This window comes from Candoia aspera, chromosome 3 (assembly GCF_035149785.1).
Source record: "Candoia aspera isolate rCanAsp1 chromosome 3, rCanAsp1.hap2, whole genome shotgun sequence".
NCBI classification, from domain to species: Eukaryota; Metazoa; Chordata; class Lepidosauria; order Squamata; family Boidae; genus Candoia; species Candoia aspera.
In genome coordinates this window covers 157,276,422-157,299,669 of record NC_086155.1, presented here as the reverse complement: position 1 = coordinate 157,299,669, position 23,248 = coordinate 157,276,422, and the positions used below count along the sequence as shown (strand labels likewise).

Sequence of the window (23,248 nt, the reverse complement as noted above, 5' to 3'; positions counted from 1 at the left end):
AAAGATTACTAGTTGTGGTTCTTTCTGGTCCATATTTCTGGATTGTAGTGTGGGATTCTTCAGTCTAATCAAAAATCAGTCACACACTCTGACAAAAAATGGTTAACTAATGAGGAAAGGCAGTTTGAAAGGATCCTTTTTGGATACAAAATACCTGTTTGCAAATTTGAAACTTGTTTTGAGTGCAAAGCATTTCTGGAATGGTCACAGAAACCTGATTTGAACTTGACTCAAAACGTTGAGAGCTCAAAATGTTCTGAATTCCAAGTGTTTTGTGCACCCCAATGAAGAGAAAGCTCAGCAATGAGCCTTAAATTTGTATTCATTCCCACTTCCATCTTTCATTTATGAATTTTCTGATGTAGATCAGTAGATGTGAAGTTTACCTTATCTACACTGCAAAATTGAGTTCCCTGCTAGTTTCTTCTGCTACCATAAACTGGTTTATGTTGTCCAAGGCTGACAGCAGAATCCCCGTTTTCCATATTTCAAATTTTGATGTGCTGCTTTTGTCATGGCAGAATCATCTGGAATAGAACAACAATCTTGTTGCTGTTTCTTCCAGTTTCTGAAGGTAGCCCCATGTTTTCATTAGGGACTTAATGTAGCATGGAAAATAATTATTTCCCCCATGTCATTCTTGTATACGGTGTTCTGTGTTCTAAACAGGTATGTATTAAATGAGCAAACAAGTTTACTATTTTTAAAGAAAGGAGTGATTTGCTCATCCAATTCCGCAGTATCTTTTCCCACTAAGGAAAGGAAATGAGTTTGATATGTTTCCTATATAATGCTGCACATGGAAAACACCAGCTCACACATAGGAATTACTTAAGTTTCATTAAGAAAGTTAAGAGTTCAATTCGTTCAAAAACAAAATTGAAAGCAAAGTTTAATGCATGTCATATGATTATTTAATACAGGTGTGATTAGCAATGCTGTACAATGTTCCAAATTAAGCTTATAACTTTCACATATTCACGCTTGCTGTTGGTCCTTCCGTTCCAACTTGAGATGAAGCTATGAAACTTGCAAACAATTTTTGCTTACACAATCCTTACCTTTTTTTGTTAAACCAAAAATAAATGCCAGCCCCTGCACTAGAAAACTGGGAAGAAACCTATGTTATGCTAACTTAAAAAAAAAAGCCACAGCAGGGAGGAGAAAAAATTTAAAAAGGCAGAATTTTAACACCAGTTTTGGTTGAATTGGTAAAAAATTGCCAAAATTGTAAGTTACATAGGAGGAAACCTGCTGCAGAAGAATCATGGTTTCTGCAGAGGAATTATTTTGCTAAAATGTTTTAAGGAAGTGGATGCGATGAGCTAGTAGAAAGTGTTTGCTTACAGTTTTAAGACACTTTTGAAAGTAAGGATTCCTGAGGACTAGGTATTCATGAGCTAAATTGTCTGATAAAGTAAATGTAATACATAATATAAAGCAGACTACATTCTCACAACAGGGATGTGCAATTATGGGGTCCAGTAAGACTCTATTATAAGGTGATGTTTCAGATTGTGTATAAAAGATGTATAGCAAAGAGCTCCAAAACAACAAAAATTAAACTCTGTTTGATGTAGGCTGACTCACATTTGGGGGGAAAAATCCCCAATTTAATTAATAAGCTGATAAAACTTGGATTGATAACCCCTGAGTGGAAACTGTTTCTGTCCATTGTGATTTAGCTTGAGAAAACTGCAAATTCCATGTTAGGAGGAGGGCTGTGCTAAGTATTCAACGGAGCTTCTTCATAAATCCATATCTGAAATGTTAAAATAGGCAGGCTCCTTGCCAAGCTTATCAGCTGCTTTAAAAGTGGTCTCTGCACATGCACAGCCTCTTTGCTTCACTAGTGGTCCCAGGGGAAGCATGGCCTGTGCATCCCCATGTAGACAGCTGGGGTCAGCCTTTGAAGCATGGCTTCTTCAACATACCAAAGAGAGGGGCTTCATTCATGCTGGCACTTAGGAACACCTGTTCAATTGCTTTGCACAGCCCTAATAAAACTATAGTGTACTTTGTGATAGTTAACAATAGGTTAACTCCAATAATGTAACATCAATTTAAAAGGAAACTTGGACCTATCACAAATTGACGGTATCTGAAGATAAACTACTGTAAAATAATGCCAAACAGTATTTCACAATGAACTAATTTGTACGTTGCTGGAATAGTGGAAATTCCTGGTGGGGGAGAAAATATATCCAAAGATCAATATATATCTCACCTTTCAACTTCATCACATTTGTTGAGTTTGCTGAATACAGAGCACTCATTTTAGTTGCCAGCCCTTTGAGTTCTCTTACAGACACACACTAGTCTACATTATACAGATTAAGGAATCATATGCTCAATGGCCAGTTTGCAATTTGAGAATGCTCTCTTGAGCTGTAGTCCAGCAGTGTGTGTGAAAAGCAGAACAGCCTCTTTCCAGATAGCACAACGCTGAGCATGTTTCTCTCTCCCCTACGTTATTGCCTCATCAACTGGAGAATGAAAGTAGAGAAAAGCTCACAGTGGGGGAAGGTAAAGAGCTCACCTTTCCACTCACCTGAGCATCTACTGAGAAAATGTGGCTTCTCCAGGGAGTGCCCCTTCAAAGCATGTCAGAGAGGTGGTTTCATCAAGAATGGCAGAGCCATTTTTTTCTTAGTCATTGCTCAGCTTTCTTCTAGAACTGAGGGGAGAATGTTTGAAGACAACACTTTTAACTTCTCCTTGCCCAATTGTCCAGTGAACTAGGAAACAGCAATGGTATGGGGAGTCCCAATGTAATATATTGAGTGAACATGCATCATATCTGTTTTCCCAAATCCCACTTTGACTTAAAAGGTCTATTACACCATTCATTTAAAAAAAAAGAAAAAGAAAAAGTGCTGAAACTGGTTGTTGGGGATGGATGTTAGAAGATGAGTAAAGCACTGGGCATGTATCTGGTATAAAGGAGAACAGCAATTGGGATGGGTTTTCCAACAATTATGCTGTCAGGCATGCAAAAAACCCTAATGTTTGTATCTAACATCTAATATTTATATATGATCAAATAACATATTTTCCCAAGAATTAGAACAAATTCCTAAAATTAACAGAATTGTGACAAGAATGTTGTAACAGAGCACTTAAATATGGTACAAGAATAAGCCATACATACAGCCAGGCTGACAGTTTTCTTAGGAGGGTGCTTAACATGAATATCAGCCATTCCGAGTGTATTTCAAACAAGTTGGATGCTTTTTTTAAGGCCCAGGTAATAACTAAAAAGGCTTTTCCCTTTCAGTCATTGACCTGATATGAAATATTTAATTGAACAGGTTGTGTTCAATTATATGCATGTCTATATGATTAAAATAAGCCCTATGAAAACCAGGAAAAACATACAATTACATTAACAAATTTTTTTTGAAAATGAACAAGGAGGGCCAAGCCATGGTTTAAAGGATTTACAGGAAGGCGTTTTTATGAATTCCTATCCCAGTGTTTTAGCTACTTTATAAACTAACCATAATCTCTTTATGCTGTGGTACTTGCATATCTACTGCAATCCTAGAAAGAGATGCTGGTGTATAGTCAGGGTTCAAAAGACCCTTATATAAGCTGATGCTAAGCCAGATTTCCCCCCCCCTTAAATACCTGCATTGCAATTTGAGGCTGTGAAAATGTAAACACAGACACTGATTGTACAAGTGTTTTCTCCAATGTCAAGTTCTCCAATTTCTCCAATGGAATCAGGACATTCAACTATTTTTTAGGAAAACATGGGAATCAAAACGAACTGACATAATCATGCTAATTTAAACCTGTATTTTAAGGCACATTTGATCACTGGAATAGGAAAAGGGGAGTCTTTATAAAAAGCAGTTCATACTTTCAAGCAATTACATGGCATTAAAAGAGAAAGAAATTTCATTCATTCTTATTAATAAATTTTTTATTCTGAGAAGGAAAGAACATGTTATCATAACAGTTTGAAATAGCATGATTAAAGACTGCAGCACTCCCACCAGTGGTCCAAGATATGTACAGTATATGAAGAAAAAGTTGCACCTCAGAACCGATCATGATCAAGTTAAAAATACCTGACTTGAAGTACATGTGCTATTAGATTTCCTTCAGGTCATGACCAGCATGAAAAAAAAATCAAACATCAAGACACAGGTACTCAGCATGGATTTCTGCTCACAGATACAGCAATATGCTGTGTTTAAGGATTAAAATCAGATTGTGGTTTAGTGTTGGCACTGAGTCCTTAAGGTGAGAAAAACAAAACACCAAATCTCTACTTTTCCCTCATTTACACACATCAAAACTATTCACACTTAAGGATGTGCCCAGCTGCACACAAATTAAGTCTTTTCAAAGATTAAAAACTTTAATAGCTAATACTGGAGACAGCTGCTTTGCTTCTCGGTACAAATCCACCAGCTATCGGTTCCTAAGGAAAAAAGAGCTTGCTAAGGTAACTCCATGAGAGAAAACAAATGACAGTCTCTGGAAATCACTCCCTTTCTACACTGAAAATGCTCAGACAATTCAAGTTTCACATATTCAGGAAGACAGAAGATTTAAGGCTCTGGTGGCAAATACAATCCTCTGAGCAAAGTTTTTCTAGAGTCAAGATTCAACACAATGTTTTTTTTCCTTGACTCCAAAATTCTTGATCTCAGGTTTAGATAACATCCAACTGAAGATAAGTCTGGAAAGATATTCTCTCCTCCGTGGAAAAGAGGTTTCAGTAATCCATGTTAGGAGCACTTGAGGATTGCCTACAATTTTGTAATGCTTGTTCTCTTTTATTAAAATTATACCAACATTCAGGAACTACTTTTAGTAAGTTGAAGAGGCTGTGCTCATAGCATCATCAGCAATTTTGGTACTGGCTGGGTGGATGCTTGCAAAATACTTGACATCATTGTCATTATCCATCTGGAGGGCCACGATTGTCTGCTCTACAGCTTCTTGATGGGAATTAACACACATCAGAAAGTATTCTGTATCGGGGGAAAAAAACAGGAAACAGGAGGGGAGTGAGTTAACAGTCATGTCCCAAATTAAGATGCAGGAAACAGCAACTACTGCTCATCAAAATCAAGGTGCTGCAGAAATGAAATTAAACTAAAACCTGTAGGAGCCAGGAGATTGTTGTATTCCCTTTCCCCCATTCAATGCTCATGTCCTCCTTCACCTTAATCCATATAATAAACAAAGCTGGATCTGCTTCTGAAATCAGTACTTTCAGTCTGGCTTCTGGGGGAGAAATAGTGGACTGACAACGTCTCTGAGAAAGCGGAGCCAACGACCACAGCAAAGACCAAGGAACCAGTGAGTAGACCAGCTCCTTGGAACTTCTCTGAATAAGGAGAGAATGGGAAATTGCCCACATGTGCTCCGGGTGGCTGCTCACCGCAAGGAGACCACAGGACAGCAGTCTCCCATGGGTGTGAGTGCTGGGAGATGACAGAAATAGCCATCTTGCTCACAACAGTGGTAGGTGCCTTTTAAAGGACACTAAGTTCGCTAACCTCACTTTCTAATCACTTTCAGAAAATTGCTTATTAACTAGTTTTAAGCTATTAGAGACCTTCGGAACAACAAGTTTGAAAACTCTGGGTAAGTTGGCCTTCAATCCTGAATAAAGCTTAAGAATTTGAAGGATATGAAGTAAACAGAAAAAAGCTAAATAAAATTTTGATCTTAAACAGGCCCGCAACTAGGGTCTGTGTCACCAGGGGCAAACATGGACTCCGCGCCCATTTTGGCACCCCCACAGCACTCATTTTGGCACCCCGGGCACATTCCCCGCTTGCTCCCCTCAGTTGCAGCCCTGATCTTAGAAAGTTATAAACAGACTAAGGATCCAGATAAATTTGGAATATAGAAACCTATTAAGATTTTGGCATTAATTATAAAGAACAAACAGCTTCTCGTGGGAAATAGATCTGTTTTGGTTTTTGCAAGACAAAACAAAGATAAATAATTTTATGATTTTAAAAACTGGACACTACTGGGGACTAAAGATTCTAGGCAAAGGGGAAAAAACACAAATTTACCATTTGTGTAAATTAACTGGTACCTACAAAATGATTCAAAACATTATAACACTGAAAATATTAAAGGAGACTTTTGAAGAACGGACCCAGAAATTAGTAGTCACAATATCAACAGTGTCAGTTATGATGTCTGCCTCTATGGACAGACTATGTCCAAAAGATGTTACTGAAGAAATGACAGATGTGGGACAAATTTTATCTGACTAGTTAGAGATGGTACTGAAAATGGATTTACAAATGACAGGCCAAAAGAACGATTTGAAAAAGGATGTCTCACTGGATCTACAAAAGAAACTGGCTGAGGTTTTAAAAATCAAAAGGGAAATACAAACGATAAACCAAGAAAGTGAGCTGGATAATTTTTTCTTATTGGATTTACAAAAGAGGCTTGTTAAAGACCTGAAGAACTCTGTGCAATGGGATGAAGAAGAAATGAAAAATCAATTCCTACAACAGTATTTGAATGAGCTAAAGAATAAGACTGTTGGAAGTAAAAGGATGGAATATAAAGTTGGTTTGTTTGATCAAAGTTAAAACAAGATATGTTGTTACTTCTGGCAACCCTTTTTGGACTTTCCACTGACACCAGGACTGAAAAGGTGATGTTTAATGGATTTGCCTATAGAAAAGGGATGGGCCATGGGATGAAGAGATCATTGTAACCTTAGAGGGGGTGAAGAGTCACTAAATTTGTTTATCCTTGTTGTGATGAAGGTCAGAAGTCACTTCTTTACAGTGGACTTTTTCTTTTCCCTCTATTATATTCTTACTTTTCTCTTGTTTCTTTATTTTTTTCCCTTTCCCTTGCACTTTTTACTTTTTTTTCCCTAGTCTCTTCTCTTTCTTTTAGTTTATATTAGATTTTAATATTATAATCAAAATTCTTAATAAAATTACATACTAAAAAATGAAATCAGTACTTTCATTCTGACCAGGAATTTATCCTACTGTGCATTCTAGCCCCTCTGCTAGCTACAGAAAGACAAGAAAGGGGAGGCAGCTTTCCATTCATCTCCTCCTGAATGAAGGTGATAGCAATGCCTAGAGTCCACCTGCCCAAGATGGTGGATAGGTGTGGCAGGGGGGCTTATAGAGGAAGGACTTAAAACCTCTAACCTGCTGCCTTCTTGTGCATGGATGTTCTCCATGACCCATCCATCGTGTCATCTGTCTTTTGGCCAGAAAGAGAATTCTCTGTTAAAGGAATGTCCTCCATGCACGATCCTTCTCAGCTTTGGAAGGTTCCCAAAGGAGACACTGTCATCACATCAGCCATGAGCAGTGTACTGATTAAGGTGCCTGAACCAAGGGAGTCCAACGCTCGAGTCCCCACTTATCACAGAGCTCACTGAGGATTTGGGCCAGTTCCTAACTCTCAACCTAACCTACTTCACATCTTTAATTAAAAAATGCTTGATTCTACCTCATGTATCCTTTCACCCTGCAGAATTCAGGATGAATTCTTTAGTTTTTTCATCTTTTCTTTATCTCAGACCCTCCCATGTTTACAGATTCTGTCTCACAATTTATGCTTCTGTCTCTTCCTTATTCAATTACCTTCTTGGCTCTTTTCTAAGCTATCAGCTTTGCCAATAAAGTCCCTTTATTGTGCAGTATTTTCTTTTCAACTATTTTTCAATTCGCATTCTTAATCCCACAAATACTTCTCCCCACTCTTTTCTCCATTCAGTCTGTCCTTTTTTTCCCCCCTACCCTGTTTCTAATTTTTTCAATGATCATTTATCAGATGCTTCTTATTTCTCAAACAGACTGTAGGAAAAGGAGAAAAAAATTGAAAGAAAAAGAGTCCTTCTTTCACTGGAATATATACAGCTCTGGAAGGAGTAAAAGGTGAAGTGCAATCTTATCAAAAGTATAACCAATCATGTTCAGCGGACTTACTCCCCATAAGTGTGTTCAGGATCACAGACTTGTTCATGAGCACATGCCAAGTATTTTCAACTGCGAGGTAATCACAGTCAGCTCACTCGCTAAAGCAGGAGTGGAGGCTAGGAGCTGCTCTTTTAATTTTGTTTTAAACCTGAGGGCTGCAGTGGGTATGGCAGAAGTGCAGTCATGAAGAACAAAGGTAAACTTTTTCAGCCATTTTGGGATGGTCATGAGGAGAATTAAAACAAAATGATGAGTTAAGACTCCCCAAGAATTCCCTTGGGGCCCACTCCTGTATTAAAGGAAGAATTTTTACATCTGAGACTTCAGACCTTGATCATTAACTACTTTAATTAAGCACCATCTTGAAAGAGACAGCCAAGTTAAGGATAGGAGAAGCAAATTCTGATACTTCCCTAGTATTTCTGCCTACCTATACTAATATCTCCATTTCTCCTTTGTTCAAATCTGACTCTTAGAAAATCCTGTATTTTGGTTAAAATACTATCTGCATTCTAATTTAGTTCAAATGTTACAATCCGATTTAAAATAAAAGATTCACCAGTGGCCTCTGTCACTCCCTTCCAGATAATACACACGTGGGGAACTATTTTCTAGATAAGAGGAGAGATACCAAGACTATTTGATCATTTTAGTACCACCAACCTTTTTCTAGAAGTGTTTGTCTTAAGGTTTTTGCAAGCAGGACTCTAACATTTGGAACTCTATCTGAGGCCAAGTGTAGCAAATGGGGCAGCAGATACTCAGCAAAGTGATCCATTGGCAGGCAGTCATCTTCTATAATAGTCTGAAAAAAGAATGATTATCTAAAAACACTGCTTCACTAAATTAAACCAATGTTTACTGGTGGACAGCAAGGTGAGGGTACTGAGGAAAAAGAGCAGCAAAGGCTTAAAATAACATGGAACAAGTGGGCCATCATAATTAGATTTGGTCTCTTCTTTTTTACTTTCTTTCTGGTTTTGATGCTCTCCTCCTATTCACCCTCTCCTTTCTCCCTCTTGTCACAAATACAGCCAGACATTTAGAAAGAAAGCTTCTTTTGGGTAATGAAATAAATAACAGCTTCATACATCACACTAAATCTTGGCTTGTTTAACCACAATTTGTTGAACAGACCACAAATGCTTGTGATCACATAATCTGCTAAGCAAATTATGCTAAACTACATCATGGTAATTAAACTACCATAATTAAATTAATTATTAAATAATTAAGTACTTGAGTTAATAATTAACTAATTAAATTAGGTTGAGAAAATGATCAGCACTTACACTCATCTAGAGCAAGCCTCTGGGAATATTTTTCCCTTTATGTAAGGAGCAGAGTAACAATAGTAATACAGTCAGCAGCTTGTACCTTATTCTTTTTGTGGCCATTTTCATATATTGTGTTTTAAAATGCAAAATAATCCACTATTGAAAATGGAGGAGGCACAGAAAATAGTGGTTATGAATATTTAAGTCAAGAGGTAGAAGAATAATTCTTACCTGGCAAATAAAGACAAATGCTTGTCGGCCAGACCACTTTGGGCATCTGCAGAATCTTTCAATCAGTTCATTCATAAGATCTATCACAAACGTTGGTGTTGGAGTATTATACAGCTTCTTTACCATTTCACTAACCTAGAAAACATGGTCCATTACATAAGTCAACTGCCAAAATAGTTGGTGTATTAAACTGTTCTGTTCAATGACTGCTTTTTAACTTATACCAGCTTGTAGGAAATCCATCGAACAGAAGAAACCTTGTCTGCACAAAGGTTGAGAGCAATAGGTCGCAGGTAATCATATATGTCTCTGGGACTATACAGCTCAAGAAGTAAAATCAGTTGCCTACAAGAATAGAAAAAACAAAACAACACAAAAGGTCATAACTAGTAAATCATGATAATGGTTTCATTACAATTAATGAAAACTGAATTGGTTTATATGGACTATATCCTGATTTCTTTATTCTTTGTAATTGTGTCTTAAAAAGATAACTAGCCCTTGGAGGTCACTATAATCCAAACACCTATGCAGTTTATCATTTACCTTGAGTGCCATTCTTCAGTACTGAAATGAGGTTGTTATGGGGGCCATCACTGAAATCTAATTATTGGGACAATAATTTAGAATCCTCACTGTCAGTCAGTCTCTGGAGGTGATTGAAACCATACAATGATGATGTGATTACCCAAATGCAGTGCATGGGGGTAGCAATATGCCTAAAGAAATATGCTAAGTTTTTGCAACGCTCTACTATTCCTACTCCTACTCCTACTCCTGCCATTTCTACTATTACTACCTCTACTAACATGCTGTTCCATACAATGAGAGCTATCACAGAAAAATATTGTTGCTAGGATTCAATCCCCTCATCTAATGGAAATGCAAGTTCCCTAATGGTTTCTCCTATGATGAATATACAGAATAGGTTGGTTCTGGTTGGTGGCCCTGAAGTTATGTCCATATAGGGTCCGATAGGTCATAAAGAGCACCTTCAATTGCACTTGGAAATTTACTGGTAAGCAAAGCAGAGCCTTGAACATGAGTGTAATGTGCTGCTGGCAGTTAACATGTTCCAGCAAAGTGTCCACAGCAGTTTGGTGCCAAAGGCAGCTTCTGGGTGGTCTCTAAAAGCAGTGGTGCATTTGTAGAGTGCAACTAATTACAGTTGCAAGGGTCTCATGACACAGAGAGGCTGCAAACTGCACAACTATCAGCTAGGAAAGGCCCCCCTGGTCACAGCTTCCATCTGCCAATCCAGCAGTAGTTGTGAGTCCAGGAGGTCCCACATGTTCTGGACTTGCTCCCTCAGGGAAATGCTTACCCATTGAGTTTCAATACCAGAACTGGAAAAAAGCATTGATATGCAAAAGCAACTCTGCTTGCTTGGGTTCAGCTTCAGACTGTTTTACCCATCTAGATCATGAGAGCTTTGAAGCACCAGGACAAGATTTCTACAGCATTATCGGTTTAGCCAGGGATGTAGAACTGGTTATTATGTAAACCTGGGTATCATCAGCACCTTAATAATACCACACCAAGAGATTCTCTCTCCCAGCAGCTTCGTGTAGGTGTTAAATGAATAAGAGGGAGGAAAGAATTAAGTCCTGCAGCACGCCACATGTGAACCGCCACTAGATAATCCACTTCTTCTAGAGTGCTCTATAGCTTGCTCTTCACCAACTTCTCCACAACCTTCTCAGAAGATGACAGTTGTCAAAATTAGTTGGCTCCAGGGAGGGCCTCTTGAAGATGGGGCAAATCACTGTTTCTTTCAAGGCTAATGAACCTGAGGTGTTGACCACTTGTTGAAATCAGCCAGTCACATTCCCACCTGTCCCCAAAAACATCTAGGTGGGGCGCAGATCCAGCCCGCATGTGGTGAAGGATATGCTAAATAGCATCCTGTTAACTTCATCAGAGTCCACAGATCAGGAGTTTCAGCTAACATTGCAGGACGTCATGCCAGTCACTGCTTCAAACAACTCCCATGAAGAGTTCAGACTGAGGTGAATCTGAGCGATTCTGTTGACAAAGTTCTAAGCAATACAGTCATAGTGGCCAGATGGGTGATTTATTTGTGCAGGTTTCCCTAAAAGGGAATTCATTAGCTTAAACAAGGCCAATGGCTGGCAGCCTGCCAAAGCAACAAGAGAGACGCTTCAACAAAAATAAAAAGGAAGCTGGCGTGCTACCAAGCAGGACACCAGCTTCCAGAATCATTTTCATTTTTCAAGATGCCTTTGGAGTCTACATCAGTCTCACAGGCATGCTGAGAAAATAAAAATGGAGAGTGGTTATAGCCAAACATTGCCCTCCCCCACCAAAAGAGGAAGTCACGGGAACACATAAGAAGTATCCTGAGGGAAATAGAAAGGAGTGTTGGAACAACCTTGTTTGCTTGGTGGTAAATTGGTGTTTTATGACCAGCCACAGCCACTTTGAAGCCAGTCTGTGAATGGGCATGTCCACAGCAGTCACTTTGTTTGACATTCATGACATGCTCTCAAAATAACAAATGCATTCACTGAACCAAAGATTTCCAGGTTTATTGCAGATCAGCTCACAGGGGTCTTGTTCTTCATAGGACATGCTTAGATTAAATGGCGGTTTTCCATATTTTCCATGCTAGCATTCTTTGCCATCATTTCTGGTACTCACTGAAAATGATGATGTATCACAAAGAACTGCAACCTCTCTCAGCATAGAACTTTACATCCTAATCTGATCTTGTACAACCTTTCTGCATGAAGCCATAAGACAGCAGGAACTATCTGCTCTACTGACATCCTGCTGATTCTGGAGCATTCTTTAGTATCTACAGAATACCCACTACCTTCATATCTTGTTCCAGACTCAGCAAGGAATGTTTTCCTGGGTATCTGACAGAGCAGGAAGATTGTTTCTTCTCTCAGAACTAAAACACTTGTGCACTACAATATTAGCTTAGTAGTAAACCCCTCTGAATTAAAACTCTATTCAGAATAAATGATTCTGAACCCATAAAGACCTACTTATGAGTAACCATGCATGGGCACTAGCTGTTAACTTCTCATCTGGCAAAAGAAAAGAAGCTGGTCTCCCTATTTTCTCAAAATTTCAACTGTGTTCATTTTGGAACAGCATAATAATGGCTATCTAAATAATCAGGTTTACTGTTTAAGAAGCCTTCTCCAATTTTCTTACTGTAAGCTTTTCTGAATACTTTAAAAATACAAGATATAATAGGATGGAGATGAGAAAAGATGAGAGAATCGATATAATTGCAACAAACTAGGACTTGTTTCCAAACATTGTGCAATGAGATTTTCCAACTGATTTCCTTCTTGCTTCAGTCCTTGCAAGCATCTTGATGATGCTTCTTGCCAAGATGTTATTTCCAAGGGTAGACAAAACCCTCCTGGATGGTTTGCAATGACAGCAAGGGAGTCTCTAGGCAGCACATTGGATGAGGTAAGAAGAAACATCCAATCAAAATAATCAATTTACAATATGAGCTCCTTGGATAACATTGTGGTTTAGGATACAGATTAAGAGAAAAATAAGACTGAACTTGGTTCAGATGTAACAAGCAACCAACATGCCCTTGCACATGTGCTCATATCTAATTATTGCAAAAACTTACTCAGAAAGCTCTGCTCGGAAACGCCAATTCCTGCTATTGTCTGTGACCAAGAATTCCTGAAGTTGGTAAAGATACTCCCGCCTTTTATCAGGATGAAGAAGCTGGAAAAAATAATTATGAACACTTTAAGAATCAAACAGAAAATAAAAACTGCTGACCGAATCTGAGTAAAATCACTGTATAAAAGTGAAGTTGTCTTAAAAAGCGCTTTTGAGATTGCCACAAGACAGCAATATGCAATATCTATCTATCTATCTATCTATCTATCTATCTATCTATCTATCTATCTATCTATCTATCTATCTATCTATCATCACATTTTTATCACCGCCCATCTCCCCCATATGGGGGACCCTGGGTGGTTCACAATAAAAACTATTAAAAATTCCATAAAATCATAAATACAGCCATTAATCAATCAGAATAATATGCAGTAAAACCAAGCCATGGCGGATCTAATTCAAACCGTAAGGGCATAAAACTGGTCCCCGCAGCACTAGGGAATCAGCCAGCCCCAAGAATGGCTCTTTTCTTCCCTATTCCAGGCAAGGCAGCAAAACCAGGTCTTCAGCTGTTTTTTGAAGTCCAGGAGGGAGGGGGCTAACCTCAGTTCTGGGGGAAGGGTGTTCCAAAGGTCGGGAGCTGTTGCAGAGAAGGCCTGCCTCCTGGATCCCGCCAGATGGAATTCTCTTGCAGACAGGGTCCGCAACATGCCCTGTCTGCACTATCGGGTGGGACGGGCTGATGTAATGGGGATAAGATGGTCCCTTAGGTAACCTGGACCCGTGCCATGTAGGGCTTTAAAGGTGGTAACCAACACCTAGAATTGGACCTGGAAGCATACTGGCAACCAATGCAGTTCACGCAGTAGGGGTGTTACGTGTGCTGATCTCGGAGCACTCATCACTGTTAACGCGGCCGCATTTTGAACCAACTGCAGCTTCTGGATAGTCTTCAAGGGTAGCCCCATGTAGAGTGCATTGCAGTACTCTATCTGGGAGATGACCAGGGTGTGAGTGACTGTTCGAAGGGCCTCTCGCTCCAGGAAGGGGCATAACTGGGGCACAACACGAAGTTGTGCAAAGGCCCTTCTGGCCACGACTGCCACCTGCTCTTCGAGCAGGAGTCGTGAGTCCAAGAGGACCCCCAAGTTATGCACTGAATCTGAATGGGGTAGTGCAACCCCATCCAGAACTAAAGAGGGCAAGTTCCTAGGTGCTGAGGGGCCGTTAACCCACAGCCACTCTGTCTTACTAGGGTTCAGCTGAAGCCTGTTGTTCCCCATCCAGACCCCAACAGCCCCCAGGCACCTGGAAAGGGCAGCCACAGCATCACTTACTTCCCCCAGAATGGAAAAGTATAGTTGAGTATCATCAGCATACTGATGATACCTCACCCCATGGGGATGGATGATCTCACCCAGCGGTTCATGTAGATGTTAACCTCTCCTCCCCTACTAACATCGACTGGGACTGGCCCTGGAGGAAGGAGCTGAACCAGCGTAAGACTACGCCACCCACCCCCAACTCCCTGAGCTGCCCCAAAAGGATACCATGGTTGATGGTATCGAAAGCCGCTGAGAGATCAAGGAGAGCTAGGATGGATGCACTGCCTCCATCCCGCTCCTGCCACAGATCATCCATAAGTGCTACCAATGCCATTTCTGTTCCATATCCGGACCTGAATCCTGACTGAAAGGGGTCCAGATAATCCATTTCCTCCAAGATCCTCTGGAGCTGCAATGCCACCACCTTCTCAACCACCTTCCCCATAAAGGGGAGGTGGGAGACTGGACAAAAATTATCCAGTATAGTAGGGTCCAGTGATGGCTTCTTGAGGAGGGGGCACACAGCAGAACTTAAATACAAATATAATAATCATTTCATAAATAAATATCATGACTGAAAACAGAACAATACAGGGAAAAAGAAAATATACTAATTTATTTTTGGATATATAAAAGGAGAATGTACCTTCAAAAAATCATGCAGGTGCTTAAGCACACCAATCCTAACTTCATCAAGATCTTTTAAGAATCCATTGAAGACTGGAACCAGATCACCTGCAGTAAGCTGGTCTCCAAGAATCACTGCAAGTTCATGTATGGAGAAAGCCAATGTTCTTCGAACTTTCCACTGAAAGGACACAAGCAATTATCAATTATAAAAATGGCTCCACTTAACTTAATTGCAAGTAAAATATTAAAGCAAAACAAGGGAAGTTCCTTCAGAATTTTACCAGAAGACAATTAGAAAAAACAAGGGCAAATAGGACAAACATGTTCAGGAGAAAACAAATGATACCCGCTTTTTTTCTCCTGGTTCGTTTAAAAATTATTTTGCAGCTTTGTCAACCCAGGAACAGTAAGCAACATCAAATACTTTTTATACCAGAAGCTTTCTTTTACACCAGGGTTGAATGCTTGATATGTAACTTAGCCTCTCTCTTGCTTCAAAGCAAAATACAGGATTGGTTCTTAAATCTCATTTAATTATTTTGTCTGCAACTTTATAACTAAATTCCACTCTCTTGGTAAGTCTGGCCTTTTAGAAATACTAGAGCAGTTTTGTAACAATTACTGAGCAGGGAGTAAAGACTTTTCTAATTCTTGTCAGAACCAAGCTTGCCTCTGACTTGGAAAGTGAAACTATTTCTGAGTCAGAAGAGGAATTGGAAACTTACCAGGCTGGAATTGGAGAAACAAAACTCCAGCATGACTCAGCAGAGCAGGAAGAATCCACAACGCTGATTGGGCAAGATCCAGAGGAGGAATTGAATACGCCAATCAGCACGCGCCAGAGATGGGCTGAAAAGTGCGCAAAGGAGAAGTCAGCCTGATTGGCTACAGGAGACTCCAAGCACGCCAAAGATCGGAATAAGAGCTGCGCAGAGAGCGAGCTGCTAGAGACAACCGATCCTCTAACCCTGCAGCTTTGGGAGAAGAGTCCTTACCAGTGTCGGAGTCACTGTTTGTGGCCAAAGAGGAACCAGCATTCGAGCTCCACTCTGAAGACGAACTGAATTCTGCATCTGCTGCCAGCGAGGAATCAGCATCAGCCGTGACCAGCAGCCTTTGCCTTGCTTCCAGCCATGAAACTCCGCGATCTCCTTAGCGTGGGCAAGCCTTGACTTTCCAGCGCCATTTGCCTTCAGTCCTGCACACCTACGCTTTGATGCTCCGTTGTGTTCAGGAATTTCACACCTATCATGTTCAGGATCGGGTTGCCAGATTAGCCCAGAGCTTCCAGCCAAATCCAGCCGAGTTTCAAGTTCCAAGCCTTGCTCCCAGCCTTCAACCCAGAGAATCCAGCCTATCCGGGGCTTCCAGCCGAGTCCAGCCTACTTCCAAGTCCCAAGCCTTGCTCCAAGTCTCTAGTCCAGAGAATCCAGTCTAGTTTGGGAATTCCAGCTGAGTCCAGCCTTGCTCCAGTTTCAAGCCTTATCTTCAAGTCTTCAGTTCAGGGTACCCAGCCTAGTCTAGAACCCCCAGCTGAGTCTAACCTTGCTCTGAGTTTGAGTCTTACTCCAAGTCTTCAAGTTAACCCCTGTCTTGTTTGTAGTCCTGATTCCAGATCCAGTGAGTCAGAGATTCAGTGTCAGTGTCGTTCCAGTACTGTTCCACTTTGAGAACTGTTGCCTCCAGCCTTCGTGTTCCAGTCAGATCAAGTTGGCCCAGTTGGGCTTGCTTAACCCAGTCTCGCATATCAAGGACTTCCTTATTGTAAATAGTTATTTAATAAAGAATATTCTTGGAGAACCTGTCTGGTGCTTAGTCTGAACAGGACAGATTGTCTTCAGCCCACTGGAGCAGCCAGCATGGCCACACGCAACTAGTACAGCAAGTCACGCTGCTGACTGCTGAAATAAATCAGATACAGAATTAGCAACCTCCTGCCACTGCAGTCGCAATTCCTTGTCACAGATGCCCTGTTGCTGCACCCAAGAAATTTGATGGAACTTTGAAAGACTTTCCAGTGTTCATGGCCCAAGCCCAGCTATATTTAAGCGTTAGAGCAGATTTCCCAACAGATCATCACAAGGTCGAGTTGATAATTAGTCATTTGTTGGGATCCACAGCCTAGTGGGCCACTCCCTTGCTTACTCAACCAAGCCCTCTGCTGGACAGTTTTGATGGGTTCTGCCAGCAGCTAAAACTGATGTATGAAGACCCAGTGAAGGTCCAAACTGCTAGTAGACAACTATGTGAATTAAGGCAGGGAAGGCGCCCAGTGGCTGAGTACATCAATGATTTTTGTATACTTGCTCAGGACCTTACATGGAACAATGATGTGCTTCTAGACCAATTCCAACATGGCCTATTGGCGGAAATTTTAGATGAACTCATGTGCAATGATTGCTCTTCTTCACTTCCTGCTCTCATGCAGCTATGTCTGAAAATCGACAGATGCCTTCCAGAGAGGAAGACTTTTTGACGTACTGGAGTGGGTCTTCCAATAGGTCCTCACCCGGCTCAGCATACTGCCACCGAAGAGCCTATGCAATTGTGGGGAGCTAGGTCTAAGCTGACTCCCTCCGAGGAGGATCAGAGAAGATGCGAAGATGTTTATATTGTGGCGAGCCTAGTCATCTACAGAAATTGCCCGGCCAAACAGAAAACTCCACCGTCGTTGGGAAAAGGACCCCGTCCAACTTAGAGGGACAGTTAGGTTGAACAAAGTCTGTTTCCAAAAAAGCACAGCTGCCTCAACTCCCTACTTCCCGGCATCTTGCAGTTGAAGTGTCCTTGCACCTACATCAGGTCACAGATATCCAAGCTCAGGCCATGATTGATTCAGGAGCCACCATGAATTTCATGGACCTCAAATTCGCCAGACAATGGGAAATGCCCCAGAAACCTGTTCATCCTCCCCTGCTCGTAGAAACCATAGATGGACATTTATTAAATTCCAGTCCTGTCTCCAATGCTACCACAGGTCTAGCTATGCGCATTGGAGATCATTCTGAAGAGACTGAATTTCTCCTTGCTGCTGCTGCCCAGTGCCCTATCGTGTTGGGAATGGAACGGCTGAAGGCTCATGAACCCCACATTGAGTGGGCTAAACCCGCAATCTCATTTCCAAGTTCTCAATGCTGTTCATATCTCCATGGCACCCTGGCGTCCAGTAGAATACAGCCTTAGAATCCCTTGATTCTGCCACAGTTGCAAGACTTTCTCATCTTCAATGAGAAAGAAGCTGACCAGTTACCACCCCATCGTCCTTACGACTGTGCCATTGATCTGTTGGAAGATGTTAAGCTTCCTACAGGAAGGATTTACTCCTTGTCCAAACCTGAATGGGCCGCTTTGTGAGAATTCCTAGATAAAAACCTTAAGAAGGGGTTCATCCGGCCCTCCATCTCTCCCTTGGCAGCTCCAGTTCTCCTTGTCAAAAAGAAATCTGGCGAACTATCTTTGTTGCAACTACCGCCATTTAAATGAAATCACTATCAAGAATCCGTATCTGCTGCCCTTAATTTCCGATTTGCTAGAAAGGATTAAGGGGGCACAAGTATTTACCAAGTTAGACTTACGAGAGGCCTATAACCCCATTCGAATTAAGAAGGGTGACGAATGGAAACCAGCATTCCATACCCAGTATGGACATTATGAGTATATGATCATGCCATTCAGATTGTCGAACGTTCCTGGCGTATTCATGCATTTTGTGAATAATGTATTTCAAGAACTGTTAGATCGGAATATAATAATCTAGCTCAATGACATCTTGCTCTTCTCTTCCATGTTGGATCATTATCAGCATGCACAAACAGTTTTGCAATGTCTTCGAGCCAACCGTTTATACAGCCAATTGGAAAAATGTCAGTTTGCCAAGGAAACAATAGACTTTTTAGGGCATTGAATATCCCATGCTAGGTTGACAATGGAACCTGAAAGGTCGAAGCCTTGCAATCTTGGCAGCCTCCCTGGTGAGCTAAGGATGTTCAGAGGCTGCTGGGGTTTGCAAATTATTATGGAACTTTTATACCTCCGTTTGCAAAGCTTACAACTCCGCTTTCGAACCTGCTTTGAAAAAAAATGTTTCATTGGGGTGAGGTCGAGGAGCGAGCCTTTCAGTGTCTCAAGGCTGCCCTCCTGACTCAGCCCATCCTTAGGCACATCCTGATCTAAATAGACCCTTCTTTGTAGAAACGGACACTTCCGAGGTGGCAATCGGGGCCATCCTCTTGCAAAAGGACAAGCAGACTGGCATCTTGTGCCGCTGTGCATACTATTCAAGGAAACTGTCACATGTGGAAAGGGCTTATACTATTTGGGAAAAAGAATTTACTCGCCATTAAGGTGGCTTTTGAAGTGTGGCGACATCACCTAGAAGGAACACGTCATGTAATCGAAGTAAGGATGGATCATTGGAATTTGGAGCATCTGAAGACAGCACAAAATCTGAATCAATGCCAAATTCGTTGGCCATTTTCTTTTCACACTTTAACTTCAAGGTCATGTATATTCCTTGCGGACAGAACCAGAGAGCTGATGCCCTCTCCAGGAAGCCCGAGTATGAGCGGGGTTCTCTTCCCTTACCACCTCAACCGGTAATTCCAGCAGAAAAATTTGCTGCAACTCAAGACAGTGGGGATTTACTCCTGCAACTTCATGAACAGCAACAGAGGGACCCCTTTGTGAAAAAGAAGAAAGAAGAACTGCCCAAGCTTCCAGCTGAGCAAGCAGCATTATGGAGGGGAAAAATGAATTACTATGCTTCGGAGGTCGATATCATGTTCCCCCTGGGGAACTTCGGGAAAGAATACTTTGTTGGTGCCATGATAACCCTGCCGCAGGTCATTTTGGATTTTTCAAGTCTTTGAACCTTTTGTCATGTGAATTTTGGTGGCCTCGCATGTTACATGAAGTGAAACAGTACATCCTTTCTTGTCTGGAATGTCGGAGGGCAAAGAATCAGATGGGTAAACCCTCTGGACTTCTCATGCTGCTCCCAATGCCAGAGAAACCTTCGGAGGGGGTATCAATGGATTTTATTACTGATCTACCCAGATCCCATGGAGCCACAGCTACCCTTGTTGTCATAGATACTTTAACCAAGATGGCACACTTTATCATCTGCCCAAGATTACCTACAGCTCAAGAAACTGCACTATTATATATACAGAACATCTTCCATCTACATGGACTAGACAAATGAATCATAACGGATTGTGGAGTGCAATTTACAGCAACATTTTGGAAGGTACTTCTTTGAAACCTTAAAATCCAAGGATTTTCATCTTCCCACCACCCTCAATCAGACAGAGAGACTGAACGGGTTAATGCCACCTTAGAGCAATACTTAAAGTGTTATGTTATCAGCAGGATGATTGGGTGGAGCTTTTGGCTCTTGCAGAATTCGCCTACAACAACTCAGTCCATTCATCAACTAAGACCACACCATTTATGGCCACTTATGGTCTCCATCCTCCTTTATTTCCATTAGTCAACACAGTCATCGGTTCCTGCTTCTGACCAATTCTTGGAGGAGCTTCAAGCCTGTCATCAGGTATTGTAGAATCAGTTGGAGCAAGCTAAAGACAATTACAAGAGGGTGGCCAACTGGCAGTTGGCGATTACATGTGGCTATCAACTCGGAATTTACCTTCAGCACAACCCTCCAAGGAGTTAGATCACCAGTTTGTGGGGCCATTTCCCACTGAAGCAATAGTCAATCCTGTGGCTTTTCACCTCATGTTACCTAGACACATGAAGATACACCGTTTTTCATTGATCTCTACTAGTTTCTGCCACTGCTCCGAGTCCATTGTGAAAATTCAAGTCGGTTCCGCCGCCCATGTGCATTAATGGGGAACCAGAGTACGAAGTTTCATGAATTCTAGATTCTTGGAGAGGCAAACTCCAATATCTTGTAGAATGGAAGGGATACGGCCCTGAGAACTCTCGTGTCATGTTCACTGATTTAATGTAATTTATACATCGTAACGTTTCACATGCCATGGCACTGATGCGCGTTTCTGTTTGGGAGGGAGCTGCTGTGAAACCTTGTGCCAAGCTCTGTATGTGAAATCAGTACAATGGAATGTGTTTGGGTTATGTTATCTGTTCAAGGCCTTTTCCCGCAGACCATCAGAAACCGTTAGGAGCACATGGGTTTGTGAACTTGAGAAGATATTACGGGGGGAGGGATTTCATTTGCACCGAGGGTTTTTAGTTTGAATTTGGCGCGCTTTCATCATTCTCAGCTTTCTTTGTGATCCTGCATACTATTCTTTAATAAATCAGATATCTTTGAATTCCTGCTCATGAGTCTGATAGTGTTTTAGAATAGGCAAACATTACAGAAAGCTGAGAATCACCAAAGTTGTACTGTTAGCTCCTACCGAGGTTAGTTAATGATGACTGAGTCCAAGCTCACGACCGGGGGACTTGAGGAGATGGCTAGCTTGATGCCCGAGTCAACGGTCAAAAGCGGAGAACTGAGCCTCACCCCAGAACCTTCAGATTCCCGAGATGAATCAAGTTCCAATTCTGATGGGGAGGAATCCGATGGGGAAGAGCCAGAGCAACCGGCACCCAGCGAATCGCTCACAGAGTTGATCACCTTGGATGAAGTAGGGGAACTCCAGCCAGGGATGTCCAGGGCGTCCTGGAAGTATCGGTTCCCGCTAACCCCGAAGAATCTATTACGGTGTCCACAGAAAGCCAAACACGTGAAGGAGAGAGGACTCTCAAACCCGAGAGACTAAGAGTGATGGAAGCCAAAATAGAATCGATAGAGTACATGCTAAGAAACCTGTCTCTGTCACTGGAGGGGCAGGGGAGGCGTGGAGAAGATCCCAGCTTCCAGCAACCATCCCCCATCCTCCCATCTGAGCTGCCGGTGGAGCAGGGCTGGAGACGGCTCCGGGATGAATCTCCACTCCACAGGGCTCGATCACCAGTGTCCCCACCCCGAAGAGGGAAAGCTAACGTAACCTGGGGCCCAACCACTCAAATAGCTGCCGATTCCGCTCCAACCGGAGTGGGGGTGAGAGACTTTTCTGTCAAGTTTGATGGAGATCCAATGAAGTTATCTTTCTTTTTAACTAATGCTAAAGTTACATGAGGCAGTTTGGAGCATACTTCCCTTCTGAAGAGGCTAAGATAACTGCCATTACCACCAAGTTGAAGGGTCAAGCGGCTGACTGGTATGTTCAGTTAAGTGATGCTGACTCCTCTGCACTTGATTATTTCAATGAATTCATGTGGGCATTAAAGCTGCATGTTGAGGATCCTCTGGCCAAGGCAAGAGCTAAGAAGGCGCTGAAAGATCTTACCCAGGGCCAAATGTCCATAGCTGATTACACCCTAGAGTTTAAGGCTCTAGCTGGGAAAATCCCTGACTGCTCTCAGTCAACCCTAATAGACGGTTTAAAGAGGGACTCAACTGGGACGTCCTACGGTGGGTGTTGTGTAGAGACGACTGTCATGTTCACCGTTCCGGTGTTTGTCTACATCGTAACGGTTCGCTTGCCAAGGTGCTGATACGTGTCCGGGCTGGGAGGGTGCTGCTGAGAGCCTTGTACAGGAGACGTGCTGATCTGTGCCCGGAGGAATGTGTTTAGGCTATCTCTGAAATGTCAAGGTCTTTTTGCCCATTGATCAGCAGAGCTCGTTAGGAGCACTTGGGAATGTGGGGAGAACTGTATGTGAGGGAGGGGGAGGGGTGCTGTTTGCAAAGACGCTATTTAGTTTGAGTTTAGACGGGCTTTTCTCATTCTCAGCTTTTTACCTGTTTGCACTCTTTTCTAAATAAATCCAGAACCTGAATTGACATTTTGAGTCTGAGAGTTTTATTTAGAATAAGGCAATCATCACATAAAGCTGAGAATCATTTTTCAAACCATCCTCGCTACTCTTTACTGGAAAATTTTCTTGTGAAAGAGGAATTAGCGATGGCTGAAGGGGGAAAGGATCCCATGGAGCTTGAGGAGCAGGCGGAACAACTCCCTGAGTCGACGTTCCCGAGCAGGGACCCAAGCCCTTTCCCAGCCCAAGCCACACCTCAGTCCAGGGACTCCTACTCTACAGCGGGGTCGAAGAAACCCCCGCCAGACGACATGGAGGCACAGGAACAATTTTTATGGGATGCCCTGGTTGACCCCCGACCAGGCATGTCCCACTCCACATGGAAGCTCCGCTGGCCCGACACTCCTAGAGAGGTGCGACC

At 41.9% G+C, this 23,248-nt stretch overlaps 1 protein-coding gene across 2 annotated transcripts in view; it reads right to left on the bottom strand.

Annotated features, from left to right (window-relative positions):
* Window positions 1–3,910: 3,910 nt before the first annotated feature.
* Window positions 3,911–23,248, bottom strand: part of PPP4R1 (protein phosphatase 4 regulatory subunit 1) — a 66,866-nt gene continuing 47,528 nt past the window's right edge. For both annotated transcript variants that reach the window (XM_063299106.1, XM_063299105.1), the window contains exons 15-20: window positions 15,047–15,208; window positions 13,074–13,174; window positions 9,673–9,793; window positions 9,449–9,583; window positions 8,604–8,745; window positions 3,911–4,988 (exon numbers count right to left, since the gene is read on the bottom strand). In XM_063299106.1, the coding sequence (XP_063155176.1) occupies window positions 4,825–4,988; window positions 8,604–8,745; window positions 9,449–9,583; window positions 9,673–9,793; window positions 13,074–13,174; window positions 15,047–15,208 (825 nt within the window). In that variant the 3' untranslated portion in view covers window positions 3,911–4,824. The remainder of the gene's footprint in view (window positions 4,989–8,603; window positions 8,746–9,448; window positions 9,584–9,672; window positions 9,794–13,073; window positions 13,175–15,046; window positions 15,209–23,248) is intronic.